Source organism: Euprymna scolopes, chromosome 46 (genome assembly GCF_053919585.1).
Source record: "Euprymna scolopes isolate OS-2025 chromosome 46, ASM5391958v1, whole genome shotgun sequence".
NCBI lineage: Eukaryota > Metazoa > Mollusca > Cephalopoda > Sepiida > Sepiolidae > Euprymna > Euprymna scolopes.
In genome coordinates this window covers 99,685,671-99,708,344 of record NC_136527.1, presented here as the reverse complement: position 1 = coordinate 99,708,344, position 22,674 = coordinate 99,685,671, and the positions used below count along the sequence as shown (strand labels likewise).

At 34.6% G+C, this 22,674-nt stretch overlaps 1 protein-coding gene across 19 annotated transcripts in view; it reads right to left on the bottom strand.

The window, feature by feature from the left end:
* LOC145270654 (RIMS-binding protein 2-like) overlaps positions 1-22,674 on the bottom strand; it is a 1,565,000-nt gene that overhangs the window by 268,714 nt on the left and 1,273,612 nt on the right. For all 19 annotated transcript variants that reach the window (XM_080126270.1, XM_080126275.1, XM_080126269.1 and 16 more), the window contains one exon: positions 9,508-9,557. In XM_080126270.1, the coding sequence (XP_079982396.1) occupies positions 9,508-9,557 (50 nt within the window). The remainder of the gene's footprint in view (positions 1-9,507; positions 9,558-22,674) is intronic.

The window sequence follows — 22,674 nt, the reverse complement described above, 5'->3', positions numbered from 1 at the left end:
AGGTACAAAAATAACATTGTCTCGGTCGTGAAGGATTTCTCCTCCACTGAAAGAACGAGAAATGAAAGTGCCGCATCTGAAGAACAGATACTACACTTTGATCTTGGCCAAAAAGACTATCAGATTGTAGTCAGCTGGAAAGCAGGCAAACGGAACAGAGTTCCACAGGCGTGCAGTTCTAAGAAAGAAGCTTTGCTCATGGAATCTAAGTTTAGGTTTAATCACAGATAAAGAGTGTGGGAAATTATTGATAGTGGTTTTGGTAAGACGAGTTTTTTTTGTGAAAGTTTGGTAAAGGGGGGCATAGATTGAAGCTCAGCCGAGCACTTAATACGATAACGATGCTCTCATAACCTACTGTCTGTGAAATTTTACATACACTTTTAGATTTTATGTAGATTTTCTAACCTTTCTATAGGCAGCACAAAAACATCAGATATTGAGTTTAATAAACAAAATAGCAGGGTGCGGGGCTTTGTCTGGTGGTAAAAAGAAAAAATTGTGATGGAGGGCAGAAAAATTGTGATAACTCAATCAAAACGTAGATTCCATGAACAAAGTTTCTTTCTTAGAAGTGCACGCCTGTGGAACTCTCTTCCGTTTGCCCGTTTCCCACCTAGCTACAACTTGGATGTCTTCAAGTCCAACATAAACAAATTTCTGATAAACCGCCCCCTTAAGTAATCCAATTTGTCAAATCTCCATTACTAACAATCAGATTGTAGTCAGCTGGGAAGCAGGCAATCAGTAGAGAGTTCCACAGGTGTGCAGTTCTAAGAAAGAAACTTTGTTCATGGAATCTATGTTTAGGTACAGATAAAGAGCGGGGTGGGGGGAGAATTAACCTCGTAGGGGATGTCCTTTTGTCTTCCCTTCAACGCCTTTTTCATAGAAGAGACGTTGCGAGTTTGCTTTATTGTTATTTTCTTGGAAAGTGCTCAGCTGAGCTCCAATCTATGGTTCCCCCCCCCTCGTCAGACTTTCACAAGAAACACCCGTCTAGCAGAAAACACTATCATTAATTCCCCCCCACTCTTTATCTGTGTCTAAACCTAAACGTAGATTCCATGAACAAAGCAGCTTTCTTAGAACTGCACGCCTTTGGAACTCTCTTCCGTTTTCCTGCTGATTACAATATGGTTGTCTTCAAGTCTCACGTAAACAAGTTTTTGATGAGCCGTTCCATATAAGTTAACAAATTTACCAAATTTCCGTTATTAATGATATTGTCCAATTTCTACTGTACACTCTTTAACCCTTATCCTCGAGCGGCCTCTTGGTCTTGATAAGTGGTGATGCCTATGTAAAAAAAAAAAGGGAGGGGACCAAGCATATTGTTAGCATAAAAATGGATGTGATGATGATGATGATGATAAACTCAAGAGAAAGAGGGATAAATAAAGACCTGGCCGGAGATAGGTTAACGTGAAAGTCAATTTTTGAAAGCCGTCCAACACATGTCTGCATGTAAAATAGACATTGAACTGATGATGATGACTTCCACAGAAAATTTCTACGGGTAAATAATCGAATTATAAAGATTCTTAATTTTCTTTCTTTAAAAAAAAACATTCTAAACAACCTGAATCGATTATCTCTGCTTATAAAAAGAAATAATTTAATTTCTCTAACTTTCATCTTCCTTGTGGCTACGAATGCTGCTGTTATGTTGATCGACAATCATCAGCGTGGGATAATGAGGGCAGAACCGCAGGGCAAGTTCTCTCTGCTTTTGTAAGACATCCTATTCAGGCAGATAACGCATAAAAATATTTTAAACATTTGTTTCAAGTCCTTAAGAATTATAACCAGGATCCGTACAGATTTTACGTGTCCATTTTCAAGGACTTTTCAAAGTTATTCAAGGTCTTCTCCAGAGAAAAAAATTCAAGTTTTTGAAACAAAATTTGAAGCAATTATATAACTAGCAGGACCTGTGGAAATTCCACAGGAGACTTATTCCTATGTAATATATTGACGTTGGTATTCTGTGGATGTTCAGCATAAATGGAGACGCTCTGATATTATTGTAGCTATTTTGTTAAAACTGCAAAAGTATTTATCTAAGCTAGCAGGGACGCCTGGCATAGCCTGGTCGTGAAGTACGGTTAAATATGGGATTTTAATTCTTGCAGATTTTGTATATATTATTATAGAGTTAATGTTCTATCGATTTTTATGTTATAAAATTGCGATTTAAAAAATAAAAAAATATATCTATATGACTTGGGTGCATCAGCTCGAATTGAAACTGAAATAAAAATAATATATATATATATATATATATATATATATATATATATATATACGGTAAAACTGGTAATTAGTAAAAACCTGAAGAGAGTGCTCAATACTATTGCAGAGCAAATATGTGTTTTATTTTTATTTTATTACCGTTTTATCTGTTTGGTTACATATGTTTCGGATGTTGGACCGTGTTTACGATCTAACAGCCTGGTCAGACCTTACAGAATATACATAATTTGAGTTCCTTTAGCCATGATCGAAACTGAAACCAAAACTTGTGAAGAATTTTTGATAAAATTATTTATTACAAGAAATGGAAGTCCATAACAATTAAACGACAGTCACTCGGATGTAAGCGTGACACACAAAAATAAATAACACATGCGCTATCCTATTAATATATAGATAAACCAAAAAACTATATATATATATATATATATATAGGTCCCACTCTATCAACTAAACTCCAACCTCTGTCCCATCACCAAAACGTGGCATCCTAGTGCTTGTTTTACAAGTATTTCAATGGTAAGTGCTTTGATCAACTCCGAGCACTAATACCCCATCAACAACAAACTCCGACAATCAGCAAAATCCCACCCCTAAATCCCTAAATGCTGTAAAGCCTTGTACTCGAATAGCTTTTTCCTCTCAGACTGCTGCACTTTAGAATTCCCTTACCAGCCCCTGCTTGCCTGAATGTACTGACGTGCAGAAATTCAAGTGTAATGTTAACAGACACCTCACTACCCTACTCCCTAAATAGTATCCCTGCAAATAATCTGGTCCCAAATAATAGTCCTCATGACTAAGTGGCCCTGTGTCTTGCTTGAGATGATATGACAAAAAAAAGAGTATTTCTTGAAACAGCCACATCAGCATCAACTCTTCTGCACTCGTTGACTTACGTTTCATGCAGAAGTTCAATCTCGTTTGGTTGTTCAATGTGCCCAGACGTGTGTGGCCCCGACAAACCGCTGACCCCCAACATCGTGTGTGTGCCGTGGTATTTTTCGTTCACTGTGTTTCTTATGGCCTGATCGTCATTTTTATCACTGGCGACTGTCACTGAGAACACACGTGGGTACACGAGAATAAATATTAAAACAAAATAAACACGAAAAACACAACACGAATGCTTCACACACATATCTGGCGGAATTTGGGTGTGAGTGAAACTATAGTCGCCCCACCCCCCGCGTACTACCAAGGCTAGGCTCGTCTGTCGGTTGCAATTTGTCTCTATCTGTTTTGCAGTCAGCTCTACAAACTGTCCATGCGTGTCATTATCAGCTCCCATCCATTGCAACCGGCAGCTCGATGTCAACTAACTGTCTTCTCTGCCTCAGTCTCTGAAGTCGCTCCCACCCCCAGCCACCCGGAAGCTTCCCTTCTTTTGTTATCTGTTCTGTAGGTTTCCATTGTCATTGTCAAATTTAAAAGGCTTGGTCTAAAAATACCTACAGATTCGTTGTTTGTTACTTCCTATTTCATCGTACATTTGCATGACACTTCCTATCTATTGCCACCCCCCTCAGCACTTACTGACTCATGGGTCACCTTCATAGTATCACACATGTATTGATAAAATTTTTCGGGTTTGTATTACTGTACACATAGATTCGAAAAAGTTGTCAAAAAACAAATATATAACAAAAAAATTTTATCAAAGGCAAGATAACTTACTTTTCTACCTAACTGGATATACTTTTTGTGTTTTTATTCAATGTAACATGTTTATTCAGCTGGAAAAACATACAGTGTTTACCGATGTATTGGAAAATTTAAGATGGCGCCTCACTCCCTCTTTAACACGCTCGAAAAACATACAGTGTTTACCGATGTATTGGAAAATTTAAAAACTCGCTCAATATTTGTTACCGTGACATAGGCTGACATTCATTGGTGGGGTTTTAACAGTATTTTGTATATTTTTTATTTTTAACTCCTTTTCCCAAACTTAATGTGTCAAAGAGATTCGGGCGCCATAAGTGAAATTTTGGTGAATGTCAAGTTTCGGGTTTGTATTACTGTACACATAGATTCGAAAAAGTTGTCAAAAAACAAATATATAACAAATAAATGTTATCAAAGACAAGATAAGTTACTTTTCTACCAAACTGGATATATTTTTCGTGTTTTTATTCAATGTAACATGTTTATTCAGTTCGAAAAACATGCAGTGTTTACCGATGTATTGGAAAATTCAAAATGGCGCCCGACTGTCTCTTTAACACGGTAAGTTTGGCAAAAGATGTTATAAATAATAAACTAGACAAAATACTATTAAAAAACAACCGAATATATATCAACTTATGTCACGGTAACATATAATGAGTGAATTTCTAACAGTATTTTGTCTAGTTTATTATTTATAATACCTTTTTCCAAACTTACCCTCTCCGAGAGAGAGTCGGGCGCCATTTTGAATTTTCCAATACATCGGTAAACACTGTCAGCTTTTCGAGCTGAATAAACATGTTACATTAAATAAAAACACGAAAAATATATCCAGTTTGGTAGAAAAGTAACTTATCTTGCCTTTGATAACATTTATTTGTTATATATTTGTTTTTTGACAACTTTTTCGAATCTATGTGTACAGTAATACAAACCCAAAATTTCTTTCTAATAGGGAAAACATAGATAACCGATAGCTGGCAGGAGACGAATATAAACAGAGGCTGAAGAGAGTTTGAGATAGGCAGTCAGATACCGGTTCACTTTGTTTAGATTTGAAACCGATGGTACCAATGTTTTTCTGATTTTCTGTAGCACAAATATAAATATTACCCTGTTAATTGTTGGCATATATTTCTGATGATATAAAATTTTATTTATTTATTTTTTGTTTTAATCATGCTCACCCCTAACAAGATGTTGGTTTACATTACATTTAAACTTCTGCATACCATGACAGTCAGGGAACCGGGTAGCAGGAAGGGAATTCCAAAGTCTAGCTGTTTGAGAGAAGAAACAATCAAAGTAGAAAGCTTTCTGGCATTTAGAGACCTCAACAGTGTAGGGGTGGGATTTTGTTGCTAAGCAGGTTTGTCGGGGATATGTATGTGAAAAGGGCACAAGTGAAAGATGTTCATCTGAACACATTCCATTAAAATATTTGTAAAACAGGCAGTGATGCAACATTGTGGTGATGGGACAGGGGTTGGAGCTTAGTTGACAGCATCTAGTTGTCAACTGACTGTCTTCTCTGCATCGGTATCTGAGGTTGCCCCCACCCTGGCCACCCTGAAGCTGCCCCTACCTTGCAGTCGTAGGCTTATATTGTCATTGTCAAATCTGTAGGCTTATATTGTCATTGTCAAATCTGTAGGCTTATATTGTCATTGTCAAATCTGTAGGCTTATATTGTCATTGTCAAATCTGTAGGCTTGTATTGTCATTGTCAAATCTGTAGGCTTATATTGTCATTGTCAAATCTGTAGGCTTATATTGTCATTGTCAAATCTAAAAATACCTACAGATTGTTTGCTACTTCCTAACTATTGTCCCCCTTCAGCACTTAGTGACTCATGGGTCACCTTCATAGTATCACAAAATTGATGCTTTATAATACAAAGATAAGTAAAGATAGAAACTGTGTTCGAACGCTATTTAATAGAGAATATATTATTTCTTTTGTCCTAAAATTTGAAAAGAATTGGATAAAAACTTTTTATGCTAGAGTCATTAGAAATATTGACAAACGTGAAAATTTTTTGTGTCGTCACGCACACAAAAAACTCAGTAAACACGCGATCGTCAACTTACAAAGTATTAATTTTATTTTTGTTATTTAGAAAACAAGTTTTTAATTATGGACAGGAAAAGAATATTTTTTTTTTAAATTTGAAAAAGAATAACTGACAATTGTCATCTGTTCTTTTTTTTTTTTTTTTTTACAAGGTGGTCACCACTTATCAAGGCCCGGAAGCCACTCAGTGGTAAGGGTTATTGTAAGTACAGTACATTAGTGTGGATATTTAAAGTGTCTACTTAAGGGGGGACGGTTCATCAGGAATTTGTTTACGTTGGACTTGAAGACATCCAAGTTTTAGTCAGGGGGGAAGCAGGCAGACGGAACAGAGTTCCACAGTCGTGCAGTTCTAAGAAAGAAGCTTTGTTCATGGAATCTATGTTTTGATTTAGGCGTAGATAAAGAGCGGGGAAAGTTTTTGACAGTGGATTCAGCTAGACGGGTGTTTTTTGTAAAAGATTGGCGAGGGGGGGGGGACTTGAGATTGGAGTTCAGACGAGCACCTGCCATGGAAATAACGATAAAACAAAGATAGGCTTGCAAATCTCTTCTGTGGGAGGGAGATTGCAGGGAAGAGAAAAGAGCATCCTCCACTAAGCCACGAAGTCTATTTTGTACTCTGTCAAGGCAGGATAGGCTGCTTTTAGCAGCTTCTGTCCAGATATGGCAGCAGTATTCAATCCTTGGATGTACTTGGCTTTTATATAGATAGAGAATTGCATCAGTAGTGAGATATCTTTTGGAGCGGTAGAAGGATCCCACCATCTTTTAAGCGACCTTGGCAACAGACTTGATGTACGTGTTCATTTCAGATATTCGGTAGCTTTCTATTGTCATTGTCAAATCTAAAAGGCTTGATCTAAAAATAGATTTATTGATTTCTACTTCCTATTTCACTGTATATTTGTATGACACTTCATATCTATTCTTCTCCTGCACAGTATCACATCAATAGTGTTACTCATTTTTCAGCTGTTAATAATTTTCATCTCTGGTTTTTTTTTACATGTGCATCACCACTTATCTAGGCCAAGAGGATACTCGAGGATAAGGGTTAAAGAGTGTACAGTAGACAATTGGACAATATAGTAATCGTTAGTAATGTAAATATGGAACGGCTCATCAAAAACTTGTTTACATTAGACTTGAAGACAACCATATCGTAGTTAGCTGGAAAGCAGGAAAACGGAAGACAATTCCATAGGCGTGCAGTTCTAAGAAAGAAGCTTTGTTCATACAATCTATGTTCAGGTCTAGGCACAGACAAAGAGTGGGGGGGGAATTATTGATAGTGTTTTCTGCTAGACGGGTGTTTCTTGTGAAAGTTTGGCGAGGGGGGACCATAGAATGAGGCTCAGTTGTGCACTTGCCATGGAAATAACGATAAAGCAGAGACAAACTTGCAACATCTCTTCTGTGAGAAAGAGGTTGCAGAGAAGAGAAAAGAACATCCCCTACGAGGCTACAAAGTTTATTTTGAACTCTATCAAGGCAGGACAAGTCCTTTCTAGCAGCTTCTGCACAGATGTGGCAACACTACTCCATCCTTGGACCTACTTGGCTCTTATATAGACAGAGCAGTGAGATATTTATTGGATCGATAGAAGGATTCTACCATTTTTCCAGCGGCCTTGGCAAAGGATTTCACTAACCCTTTATGGCCTGGCCCATTTGTTAATACAAACTGATTTTTAAGATATGCTCCCTCAATATTTCATGAACATTACGAAGCAGACGACAGGTTTATTTCTGACAACCTCATATCCCTCACTTCCCTTTAATTCTCTCACATTTCATAAACAAAAAAAGGATAAAATTCATATTTTTTTTTTTTCGAAATCTATCCATCTTAGACTTATCGTTTTTGACCTTGAAATAGTATTTTCTAAGCTCGTTGTATCAAGTGGCTTCCTGTTTTGTCTGGAGTGATTTAAAAATAAAAATCTGACTAAGGTAAATGCTTCTTCTTTCTTAAACGAAAAAAAAAACATTTTTTTTTTTCATTTTGATGGAAATCGCTCCAGACAAGGCATGAAGCCGCTTGATGTAAGGAGCTAAACAAAATAAAACTTGCTAAGGATAAGTGTTAGAGGGATTAGATTTTTACCCAGAAAACAGCAATTCTTCCCTCTTTGTCAGAAACAATAGAAAATAGACTTCGTGGTTTAGTGGGGGATGCCCTTTTCTCTACCCTGCAACACCTCTCCCACAGAAGAGACGTTGCGAGCCTATCCTTGTTTTATCGTTATTTTCATGGCAGGTGCTCGTCTGAACTCCAATCCCTGGTCCCCCTCGCCAATCTTTCACGAAAAACACTCGTCTAGCTGAATCCACTGTGAAAAATTTCCCCCACTCTATATCTGTGCCTAAATGAAAACGCGGATTCCATGAACAAAGCTTCTCTCTTAGAACTGCACGCCTGTGGAACTCTGTTCTGTCTGCCTGCTTCCCTCTGGACTACAACTTGGATGTCTTCAAGTCTAATGTTAACAAATTCCTAATGAACCGCCCCCTTAAGTAAACACTTCATCAAATCTCCACACTAACGTAATGTACTTGCAATAACCCTTATCCCTGAGTGGCTTCCGGGCCTTGATAAGTGGTGATCACTGTGTAAAAAAAAAAAAAAAAACATTGTCCATGGAACGTGAGGACTAAAGGACAAAATATGCTTTTATTCAAGACACGTTGCCACTGAAGTATAAAGGGTTACAGAAGTATGGGCCAGATCTAGGGGCAGGGGGTAACCTGGAGGGGGGAGTTGAGCAACAAATTGTTTCTTTAACCTTTCCTCTGGCCTTCGTCAGGTGGCAACCACGACGGATAGGAACTCTGAATCTCCTAACTGCATTCACAGCAATCACTGTCGTCCATAGCTGTTGTCGTCTCACCACGTTTTGGCCAAGTAAGCCTCTGGTCGGCTTTGGTTAGGATTGAAACCTCTATCTTTCAGATAATTCTCACCTGGAACCATAGAGATTCAACGTCTCTATCAACTGCGCCACGGGCCCCGAAGGGTGATCAAGGTTGAGTTTTTTGGTCTTATAAATTCATGTTTGTTATCTGATCTTCCATGGTTGGGTCCGTACCGAATAGTATATATATACATATATCATTTAATAGGAATTCATTATTGAGATGAGTATTATTTATGAATTCAGAGGAATAGTTGGCCGAAACCTTGTGAAGCAACAACAACAAAAAAAAAAGGTCATAAAGGGTTAACCTTTAACCTCAAGTAACACTTGGCCTTAATAAATAGAAACGCAGCAAATAAATGAGTATTTCTAACCAACTTTTCACATCAACTCCATGCATTTTCTGCACTTTTTTTTACCTGCGTTTCCTGCATGCTATGCAAAAGGTCAATCTCGTTAGCTTTCGTTTCTTGTTTCGCACCTGTGCGAGCCTGTCTGGCCCAAGGTCACTAAAACAGAGCGCACCCCACCCTTCAAGGCCAACAAAAGCTCAAGAAAGAAAGAAAACAAAAAGCAGAAACTCACCCTTTGGTTTTGTGATCCGTCTAAAGAATTTTGTGAAAGGCTACGTTTATCTGGAAGAAATTAAAAAAAAAATGAATTAAATGAAATAAAAAGTAGAAGCAACTTTACAACAAAATGTCAAAATTTATGTCCAAAAATAAATAAAATGAACGAAAGGACACACACATCGACCAAAAAAAAAAAATGTGCTTCTACAGAATTTGAACCAAACGAAATTAAGGCTGCTAGAAGGAAAGTAGGCTCCCTCTATTGTGCTAGAAAACTACTCACACTCGAGATTATCCTGTACCTCTACATGGCAACTATCCGCTCAATCGTGGAGTATTGTTGCCACGTCTGGGCTGGTGCACCTACCACAAGTGTCTCCCTCTAATAGGTTCCACTTTGTCAACTAAGCTCCAACCCCTGTCCCATCACCACGATGTTGCATCTCTGTTCCTGTTTTACAAATATTTTAATGGAATATGCTCTGATGAACTCATTACACTTGTGCCCCCTCTACGTACATATCCCTGATGAATCTGCTTAGCAACAAAATCACACCCCTTCAATGTTAAGGTCACTAAATGTCAGAAAGCTTTCTACTCTAATAATTTCATCCCTCACACAGCAAGATTTTGGAATTCACTCCCTGCTATCGGTTTCCCTGACTGTACTGATATGCAGAAGTTTAAATGTAACATAAATGTAAAAAAATGTTTTTCACTCCTAAAGGGGGGGGTATGAGACGAATGGATTCGCCAACCATTTTTATAGCCAACGTCTGGGCTAAACAATCAATCAAAACGTCGACAAATTATTATAAAAATCGTCGAACTTTGGATTAAATCAGTTCGCGATTTGCTACATCACGGACCGCATTTAATTCTTTGACGCCATCTTCGTTACTGATCTGAACTACGCCGCCATCTTTGTTCAACATAATATCTCAGAACTAAGGATGTTAACTATGCGATGGACCGCATTTGATTCTTGGTCGCCATCTTGGTTACTGATCTGAACTACGCTGCCATCTTTGTTCAACACAATGTCTCAAAACTTAACAGTAAACCAACATCTTAATCTTTTTTAGGCATCATCCCAATTAGTAACCCCTTACGTTCAAGTGGCAATATGCCTTGTTTGCCGTGAAGGGAAGTAAAAAAAAAAACAAATAAAAAAGCAGACTTTTGCTGAACTACACCTAAAACTTGGTCTAGAGTAAGCTTAGAGTGAGGTACCTGTCCTCGACTTGGGGGTCGAAAGTTTAGGTTGACGTCTGTCATTATCACAACCCGATCAGCATTCCCAATTGGGCAATCTTCAGGAACTGTGGTCAGAAATAGTGAGGTTTGATGATTCGGTTGATAAACTGAGACGGATCGAGAACATTACTGTCTGTGTCAGGGAATGGGATATAGAAAAGTTATGCGGGGTGCTGCCATCTGTGTCTGTGTAACTATAGAAACCAAGCCAATTACCGTAGTGGACATTAAAGTCATCAAGTACATGTACTTGGCCACTAGTATCTAGGTAAAGATGCGTCTATTGATTTAAAATTTTTTTTTTTTTTTTTACATAGGAATCACACTTATCAAGGCCCGGAGGCCACTCGAGGATAAGGGTTAATGGGTATACATTAGTCAATGTGATTATAGTATAGTAAACATAAGTAGCGGGAATTTTGTAAATTGGATTACTTAGGGGGGGTGCGGTTCATCAAAAACTTGTTTACATTGGACTTCAAGACAATCAGAAAGCAAGCAATCGGAAGAGAGTTCCACAGGCGTGCAGTTCTAATAGAGAAGCTGTTTTCATGGAATCTACATTTAGGTTTAGGTACAGATAAAGAGTGGGGAAAACTATTGATAGGGATTTTGGATAGACGAGTGTTTTTTCGTGAAAGTCAGGCCAGGGGGAACCATAGATTGAAGCTCAGCTGAGCACTGGCTATGAAAATAACGATAAAGCAGAGACAGGCTCGCAACGTCTCTTCTGTGGGAAAGAGGTTGCAGGGAAGAGAAAAGAGCATCCCCCACTAAGCTACCAAGTATATTTTTGTTCTGGGGTAACTGACACCCCTATTCCTGTCTTCACATGGACTCTCCCATCGCTGTGAAAGGCAGTCATTTTGGACTCTCTAATCAGAGATTCCATGCCAGCCTAATCGTTGACATGACTTTACAGACTCTCCTGTTTGATATTGTGAACCCCTAAAATAAGGCCACAACAATTTTGAACTCTGCCAAGGCAGGATAAGTTGCTTCTAGCAGCTTATCCTGCCCAGATGTGGCAACAGTACTCCATTGGTTTAAATTCTGTACGACAAACGAAATATTGAAAGAAAGAAAATTTTTAGTAAGGATCATCTATTGTATCAAATTGTCTGTGTGTCCAGCTGTTATTTAATGAGGGTCGTGTGTGATGGAAAAAGTTTAAGGGTCAGAGGTGGCATCAGACGAAAGTCACAAACCATGTGACATCCAGAGGAATATTTTTGATATCTTAGCTGGTGAGATTTCAAGGAGAAAGGGCTTGTCTGATGATCGATTAATTAGTTTAGGAGTGAAATATTGGATGTACAAATACATAAACGTATAAACACATATCTAACTTTTTTTTTTGAAAGAAAAAAAATAGGATAAAAAAATATTAATAAAAATTAAAAATAAAATGAAAAAATTAATAGTTTTTAGCTGCAGGATCAATTTCTTTCGACCTACTTTTGGTTCGAATTAAAAAAGAAAAAAATTCTAGAAGTAAATACAAAAAAATTTCTAAAAAAAGTAGAATTTTTTTTTAAAAGTAAATATCAGAAAACAATACACAACTTTTTTTAAATGCATATTAAAAAAAAAAAAAAAACATACAAAAAAAAAAAAAAAAAACGAAAAATCCCAAAGAATTTGCAGCTTGACTTTCAGATCAATTTTTTTCCCTCCCCCCCCCCGACCTACTTTTGCGTTCTAATAATTTCGGACATCAACATCAATAGGATCTTTTCTTGACAAAAAAAACCTTCAAGGAAATTTAAAGAACAAGATTAAATTATTTGCAGGTGGAAATACGATGAAAGGGGAATAAGTTTATTTACCGAATACAAAAGCAAAAATATTTCAAGTGTACATAATTGAGTGCATATACCACCATCAGCATCCTCATCATCATCAGCACCATCAGCATCAATCTCATCATCCTTATCACCAGCATCAGTACCCTCATCATCAGCACCATCAGCATCAATCTCATCCTTATCACCAGCATCAGTACCCTCATCATCAGCACCATCAGCATCAATCTCATCATCACCACCAGCATCATCATTCCTCCTCACCAGCATCACACCACAATTATCCTATCATCATCACTACCACTGCCATCATCATCATCCTCATCACCATCACCAACATCATCCTCATCACTATCACCAGCATCTTTGTCATTTCTCTCTTAACTAGACTTGCTAATTCAAAAATCTACATCTAGTAATGGGACACAGAATCGTTTTCATATCATATACTTGCAGGACAATAATACTGTTTTGACCCTTAGCCCTGCTTGCCATAGTTAACAGATACTACGCTATGATCACAACCCAAAGGCTCACAGCATTACACTAGTTGATCAGTTTGTGTACAAATCCCAAGAGCGATAGGAGCCTTTTATCATGTCTGAAAGTGACACAATGTTCGACGAGCGAGATCGGAGATGCGCCGCTGTACAACTCGTGCTCTCTACCGATCCAAGTTATGACAACAGGACCATTGCCAGCACCCTCAAAATGCATCGCTGGATTGCCACAAATAACAGGAACGTGCCCAGGGTGATGAAAACAAAGTTTCCAGTCACGGTTATGGTCTTTGCTGTGGTTTCAAGTGAGGGCCACATCATACCACCTCACATCTTTGAAGTTGGCTTTAAAGTCAACACCATAGTGTACCTGGATGTGCTGAAGAGTGTGGTGATCCCTCTGGCGTGATCAAGTGACCACTGGCAAACCGTGGGTGTGGCATCAGGACTTGGTGCCGGCCCACAAATCCAAAGAGACCCAAGCTTGGCTCCAGAAGGAGTGCTACGCCTTCTCTCACTGGCCACCCCCTTCTCCCTTGACCTGAAACCGCTAGACTATTGTCTGGTCATACATTGAGAACATCACCAACATGACCTCCCACAACACCAAAGCCAGCCTGATTGCCACCATCTGTCGAGTATTTGCTGAGCTCTCACCAATGCTTGTGGGAAAGGCATGCTCCCAGTTCCGGACCCATATCAGGGTAGTGATTGAGGCTGAAGGCGGCTACATAAGTTGCCTGAATTGATTTTATCAATAAACGTTTTTATAGTGTTGTTTTCTTTAGGGCGACAATTTATTTGTTCCAACCTGTACCTCTCCAATCTTATCAGTTACCATCTGACCTAATTCCATACGCATGCAAAAACTGCAAAAATTATAGTTGTTCAAGCTATAAATGTATATTTGTGCATACATACAATGTCACTATGTCGACTTAGGCCTGCCAAGTGCTATTTTTTTTTTGTTTCAAAATTTGACCATTTAGCAGCTATTTTTACCGGCTATAGATCAAATCACATTTGTTCCAAAAGTCCAAATCCTATCAGGTTGACAAGAAAGTTATTGCGGTTTTTAACTTTTAAATTCACATGAATATATCTCGGCTCAAACAAAAATTTATTGATCGAAACAAGCACCATCAGAATCAACACACGTTTGCCAACGCAAAACAAGTATATTTATGCGAATAACGTAAAAAATCTTGCGTTCCGGTAGCAATGAAGTTGCTGAAGGCCTTTTTTATATTGCTTAGTTTTTTTTAAGTATTTCTCACGCAGAAAGTTGTTGAGATGCTTGAAAAAGTGGTAGTCGATAGGTGAAAGGTCTGAAGAGTATGGTGGATGAGGCAGAGTTTCATAGCCCAATTAGTTCAACTTCTGCAGGGTCGATTCAGCAATGTATGGTCGGGCATTGTCGTTGAGGAGAATTGGACTGTAAAATGTTTTTGACTTGTGATGGGGGGTATTAGACGAATGGATTCGCCAATCATTTTTATAACCACCAGCTGTGCTAAACAACCAATCAAAACGTTGCAAAATTATTATAAAAATCGTCGAATTACGGATTCAATCAGTTCGCCATTTGCTACGTCACGGACCGCATTTAATTCTTCGCCGTCATCTTGGTCACTGATCTGAACTACGTTGCCATCTTTGTTCAACATAATATCTCAGAACTTAAGTTAACTACGCGACAGACCGCATTTGATTCTTGGTCGCCATCTTGGTTACTGATCTGAACTACGCCGCCATCTTTGTTCAACACAATGTCTCAAAACTTAACATGGACCTTTTCTGTTGACTAATGCTGGGTATTGTTGTCGAAGTTTCTGATGCATTTCATCCATTTGTTGACAGTACTTCTGTCATAATGGTTTCGCCTGTAACAGATGAGACCGGTTGCGGCCACCAAACAGTCAGCATGACCTTCTTTTGGTGCAAGTGTCGTGGAGGTTTATCAGTATCTCACCACTGAGTGAACCATCGCCGGTTGTCGTAAAGAACCTACTTTTCATCACAAGTTGCAACCCACTTGAGAAATGGACATGGATCATTCTTGTGTAAAAGAAGGGGAGATGACACTTCATACTTTCTGACCGTGAGAGTAAAAGTTACTCCACTTCCCTTTATTCATGACTAGCGAGGGGTACCCGGCGTTGCCCGGGTGTTTTTGGGTGTGTGTGAAAAAAAAGAGGTGGGTTTGACAAAAAAAGGAAGCTTTTACGACGCGCAGTTGGAAAATAGTGTGAAAAAAAAAAAAACAAGTGCTCGTTTTTGATTGACGTGATGGCGATTTTGTGCGGGACAGTTTTTAATGAGGTCAATTGAAAAACCCGCTCGCCCGTCTGATATGACGAAGTCGACACTGGCTCTGGGCCTGCGATTAGAGTTTCGCTTTTGCTTATACCGAAAAGCGAATGTAACGCGTGCCGATGCGGGAAATGTGGAATAATTAAGGTTTGAAAGTGAATAAAATTAAATAGACAGGCGAGGTCCGTGGGTAACTTTGAGATATTACAATTTATGGATGATATAAACAGTTTTAAGAAGTTGCGAAGCGAGCGAGCGCTTTTCCGAAAGAAGCCTTTTGCAGACATCACAGAAAAGCGAACACACACACACACATTTTGCCTTTTATATAATAGATTAATAAAAAAAATGAAATATTGATCAGGACTAAATATTAAAGTCAATGAAATCTACAGAAAATTAAATTATTTTAACTTGGACTAATATTTTCCCTATCTGACAAATGAAACATCTTTGCCTCTATTTTGTTGTTAACAAAGCCATTAACCACAAATATAAAAAGGAAAAATCGATTTTACTTTACAGATTAAATTCATAGAATAATAGGGGGAAAAAAACTTGTAATCATTTAAAATGAGAAAATATATCGTCTGATTCTTGATATGCCCCTTGTTTTCGTTTGGAGATCAAATATCGATAACTGACTGCTCTATGACTCAGAAGATGCCAAAGGCAATAAAATAAAATTTTAAATAAAAACAATATTATTTAATTATTGGAATTCTTTGAGATGAGTAAGATGTATATTTTTTATTTATTTATTTATTGAATTTGTTTATTTGTTTATTGGTTTATTCATTTGTTTGTTTATTTATTTATTATTTTTATTTATTTATTTATTTGATTTCTGGTTTATTTATTTATTCGTATGTTCGTTAGTTTATTTATCTGTTTGTTTATTTGTTTGTTTATTTTTCATTTACATATTTGCTTATTTATTTATTATTTTTTATTTATTTGTTTATTTATTAAATTTGTTTATTTACTTGTTAATTTATTTATTAATTTTCTGGTTTATTTGTTTATTTGTTTGTTTATTTATTTGTATGTTCGTTAGTTTATTTATATGTTTATTTGCTTACTTGTTTATTTGTTTACTTGTTTGTTTATTTGTTTACTTGTTTGTTTATTTGTTTACTTGTTTGTTTATTTGTTTACTTGTTTGTTTATTTGTTTACTTGTTTGCTTATTTGTTTACTTGTTTGTTTATTTGTTTACTTGTTTGTTTATTTGTTTACTTGTTTGCTTATTTGTTTACTTGTTTGCTTATTTGTTTACTTGTTTGCTTATTTGTTTACTTGTTTGCTTATTTGTTTACTTGTTTGCTTATTTGTTTACTTGTTTGTTTATTTGTTTACTTGTTTGTTTATTTGTTTACTTGTTTGTTTATTTGTTTACTTGTTTGCTTATTTGTTTACTTGTTTGCTTATTTGTTTACTTGTTTGTTTATTTGTTTACTTGTTTGCTTATTTGTTTACTTGTTTGCTTATTTGTTTACTTGTTTGCTTATTTGTTTACTTGTTTGTTTATTTGTTTACTTGTTTGTTTATTTGTTTACTTGTTTGTTTATTTGTTTACTTGTTTGCTTATTTGTTTACTTGTTTGTTTATTTGTTTACTTGTTTGTTTATTTGTTTACTTGTTTGTTTATTTGTTTACTTGTTTGTTTATTTGTTTACTTGTTTGTTTATTTGTTTACTTGTTTACTTATTTGTTTACTTGTTTGTTTATTTGTTTACTTGTTTGTTTATTTGTTTACTTGTTTGCTTATTTGTTTACTTGTTTGCTTATTTGTTTATTTGTTTGCTTATTTGTTTATTTGTTTACTTGTATGTTTTTATATATTTATTTGTTTGTTTGTTTGTTTATTTGTTTTTTATTTATTTGTCTGTTTATCTATTTATTTATTTATTTGTTTATTTATATATTCGTTAATTTATTTGTTCATTTGTATATTTGCTTGTATATTTCTTTGTTGGTTTATTTTTATATTTGCTTGTATATTTGTTTGTTTGTTTGTTTATTTGTATATTTGCTTCTATATTTGTTTGTTTGTTTATTTGTATATTTATTTGCTTGTATATTTGTTTGTTTGTTTATTTATTTGTATATCTATTTATTTTTATATTTGCTTATATATTTCTTTGTTGGTTTATTTATTTATTTGTATATTTGTTTATTTGTTTGTATATTTGTTTATTTGTATATTTGCTTGTATATTTGTTTGTTTATTTGTTTATTTATTTGCTTGTATATTTATTTATTTATTTATTTGTATATTTGCTTGTATATTTGTTTATTTGTATATTTGCTTGTATATTTGTTTGTTTATTTGTTTATTTATTTGCTTGTATATTTGTTTATTTATTTGCTTGTATATTTATTTATTTATTTGTATATTTGCTTGTATATTTGTTTATTTGTATATTTGCTTGTATATTTGTTTCTGTGTTTATTTGTATATTTGCTTGCATATTTTTTGTTTATTTATTTATTTGTATATTTTTAATTTATTTATTTGTTTGTATATTTATTTGCTTATTTGTTTGTATATTTGTTTATTTATTTGAATATTTTTTTGTTTATTTATTTGCATATTTAATTATTTGCTTAATTATTTGCATATTTATTTGTTTATTCATTCGTATATTTATTTTTTTTATTTATTTGCATATTTTTTGTTTATTTATTTACGTATTTAATTATTTGTTTATTTATTTGCATATTTGTTGTTTATTTAATTATTTGTATATTTATTTGTATATTTATTTGTTTATTTATTTGCATACTTTTTTGTTCATCTATTTGCATATTTTTTGTTTATTTATTTCTATATTTTTTGTTTATCTATTTGCATATTTTTTTGTTTATTTATTTGCGTATTTAATTATTTGTATATTTATTTGTTTATTTATTTGCATACTTTTTTGTTTATTTATTTGCGTATTTAATTATTTGTATAATTATTTGCATATTTTTTGTTTATTTATGTGTATATTTATTTGTTTATTTATTTGCATATTTTTTGTTTATTTATTTGCGTATTTAATTATTTGTTTCATTATTTGTATATTTATTTGTATATTTATTTGCATATTTATTTGTTTATTTATTTGCATATTTTTTGTTTATTTATTTGCGTATTTAATTATTTATTTAATTATTTGTTTATTTATTTGTATATTTATTTGTTTATTTATTTGCATATTTTTTTGTTTATTTATTTGCGTATTTAATCATTTGTTTTATTATTTGTATATTTATTTGTTTATTGATTTGTATGTTTATTTTTTTATTTATTTTCATATTTTTTTGTTTATTTATTTGGGTATTTAATTATTTATTTATTTGCATGTTTTTTTGTTTATTTATTTGCGTATTTACTTATTTATTTTATTATGTGTATATTTATTTGTTTATTTATTTGTATATTTATTTGTTTATTTATTTGCATATTTAATTATTTGTTTAATTATTTGTATATTCATTTGTATATTTATTTGTATATTTGTTTATTTATTTGCATATTTTTTTGTTTATTTATTTGCGTAATTAATTATTTGTTTAATTATTATTCATCCATTTATTTATTGTGGACTATTACCCTCATCTTTTAGTTGTTGTTTCACAACGTTTCGACCAACTATTTCTCTGGCCTTCGTCAGATTGTCTGCTTCGACAGGAATGTGTAATCTTCAACTGTAGCATTAGCAATTACTGCCTTCCATAGTTGTTGTCATCTTACCACTTTTTCCAGATGAATAGTTGGCTGAAACATCATGAAACAACAACTAGAAAGAGATGAGAATAACAGTCCACAGATAAATAAATAAAAAAATATACAAATCACTCATCTCAAAGAATTCCAATAATTAAATAATATATTTTCCCCACTCCCTATCTGTGCCTAAATCAAAATGTAGATACCATGAACAAAGCTTCTTTCTGCGAACTGCACACATGTGGAACTCTGTTCCGCTTTTTAAAAAAAAAGATTTTTCTATTCAATTTTCACCCCAAACAAGGCACAGTGCCACTTTGAAGCAGGGGGCTACTATCAGGGACTTAATTAGCGGGGTCATTATGAAGGGAAATGAGTAGAAAGATGTTTGTTAACAAAATGATTAACAGAAATCCTGAACACAAAACATTACGTTACGTTACGTTAACAAAACGTTACACTAACGTTTGGAAATAAATAAATTTCCCGTTTAATCTAATTTTAAACTTGGTTAAAGTCAAGTTTGTTTGCTCTTTTTTATTTCCGGTTTCTGCTGTCCACCTTTCTCTGCATGAGAGTAATGTTTTTAATATAGAGAAAATCCAATTCTCCCCCAAAACGAAGGATCTCTTGATTGAGACAAATATGAAAAACTGCCTCAATCTAGAAGGATTTCTAACCACTGACTGACAACAGAAAACATGAGGTGCAGTAACAAAACAGATGCTCCATTTTGATTCCAACCAACAGTGAAAACACGAATTGAACCTCAACTGTTTCCCTCCCTCATCCCTCCATGGTAATCCAGGGTGGAGTAGGGGGGTGCACAACACACTGAAACAAGTTTTTTTGTTTCTGCTGCTTCACCGATGAAGCCGATTGTTTGAAGCGATTGAAGTTTAGAGAGATAATGACACTCTGCGAATCGACAGTGGCTAGCAGAGGCATTTCGTTCGTTTGCTGAGAGACAGCACAGCCAAGGATACCAAAAATGGTAATAAAAAAGCAGCAGCAGCAATTCCTAAAACAATAAGGAGGGCAGCGGTGAGAGGAGAAACAAAAGGGAAAGGTAGATAGCTGGAGTCTTTTAGAACAGGTGCGTTGCATGCATTATATATACATTATATATATATATATATATATATATATATATAATGATGTATGAGGTTGTATAGCCATATTTAGCGTTAAGATGACGTTAGCCATCGTTATTAAATGTATATGTGTAAGTAGATGCCAACATGGGACCATATACACTTATATACATAAATACACGCACATATATACAGAAACATATATATAGACATATGCATAAATACACACACATACATATACATAATCATATATACACTTATACTTCTCTCTCTCTCTCTATATATATATATACACACACACACACACACACACACAGGGGGTCCTGGATATGACCTTAAACTATATCCGCTGGTGAGGCCCCAGCTTGCGGGCTTTGGGGAGTGTGGAGCCACCCCTTAATTGCCATTGCTCCCAGGTCCACTCTGACCCGGAGTGGTAGTACCTGAACAATTGAAACTTTACATACAGGGTATTCAGACATACAGTAAGCTTTTTAATAAGTTTTGGGGCGAAAATTTGGCTGCCAAGAGGTCAAAGTTTACAGAGTTGACCTTTGCAGACTCTACCAAACTCTTCCGTCAATTTTGTGTCTAAACACTTGAAATTTTAGGTGTAAGTCACCTGGACACGAGTCAAACTTCTTAATATATGTATAGCCATATGCATATGAAGTTATGAACAGTACATAGGGCCCGAGCAAAGCTGGGCTGAACTGCTAGTATATATATAAAATAAATTTAAGGCAAAATCTATCATGAATATATATGTCACCAGGTAAAATAATAATATAGAATACATACACACCACACACATACATATGTACATATATGTATATATATATATATGCTCCCACACACACACATGTAGGCACATACATAAATATATATTTATTGGGGGGAATTATATATATATATATATATATATATATATATATATATATATATATATATTGGGGGAATTAGACCTAGAGTCTAAAGAGCAGAGTTTATTTTAATGTATTAGTAAATGTATTAATACTATTAAAAGAAACAGTGCTCGTTGTACTGTAGATATATAATAAGCTCAATAGGTATAGATATCCTAGAGCTATTTAAATATTGAAATAAGGAAAAAAAAAAACAAAATCAATAGTTTGTACGATCGTTTCGGAAACGATATTTTAATGAAATAGACAATATGTCTTTAACAATAATAATAAAAAAAAATTTATATTTAAACAAAGTCTTCTCATCTTTTTTTTTTTGCTGAGACTTTGTTTAAATCTAAAAAAAAATCTTTTTATCAAATTATTGTCCAAGACTTCAATTTCAATAAAAACATGGTTTCCGAAACGATCATACAAACTATTGATTTTGTTTGCTTTTTTCCTTTTGAAACTGATTTCCAATTCAAAAATTATGAATCATTTTACTCAATATATGTGTGTGTGTGTGTGTGTGTGTGTAATATATATGTAAACGCAATGTAATAGTTCTCCAAATTCCAAAGATCAAGTTTTCTTAGTTGCTAATTTATTGCTTTTATAAAGGTAACCATTACAATATTATTTTGTTCGCGACTCACAAGTCAGCAAAATTATGTCTTTGCTGCATTTTCAGTCACTTACTCATTATGATCATACTGTATTTATTTAAACTAATTTCAAGTATTTTCGTATCTTTGTGAATTATTGTTTTATTTTTAAAGTTTTATTTTTTTCATATCTTAATTCATATTTATTTAGGAATCCTATTTTTAAGTCATTTTAACTACTTTATAATTTACTAGCGAGGGGTACCCGGCGTTGCCCGGGGTGTTTGTAGGGGTGTGTGAAAAAAAACAGGTGCCCGTGGAAAAAAAACGAAGCCTTGACGACGCGCAGTTGGAAAATAGTAAAGCAGACTATGGACAGAGAAATTTGGAGGTCACAGTGATAATTAATATATATATATATATATATATATATATATATAGTGATAATTAATATATATATATATATATATATATATATGCTGTGCAGTTGGAAAATAGTAAAGTATGAAAAAAAAAAACAGGTGCGCATTTTTGATTGACGTGACAGCGATAGGTATTCAGCAGTTAGCATTTTGTGCGGGACAGTTTTTAAAAAAATAAATCGGTTTGTTTGTTTTTAAAAACCCACTCCCTCGTCTGGAAATGAAAGCTACTGTCTGATATGATGAAGTCGACATTGACCAAACGTTACTTAGCTCTCTAGAGACCACTGGCTCTGGGCCTGTGATTAGAGTCGAGTTTCGCTTTTTGTTTATACCGAAAACCGAATGTAACGTGTGGCGATGCAGGAAATGTGGAATAATTAACGCTTGAAAGTCAATAAAATTAGACAGGCGAGCTCTGTGGTTAACTGTGAGATATTACAATTTATAGATGATATAAAAAGTTTTAAGAAGTTGTGAAGCGAGCGAGCGCTTCTCTGAAAGAAGCCTTTTGTGGACATCAAGGAAATACATACATACATACATACATATATAC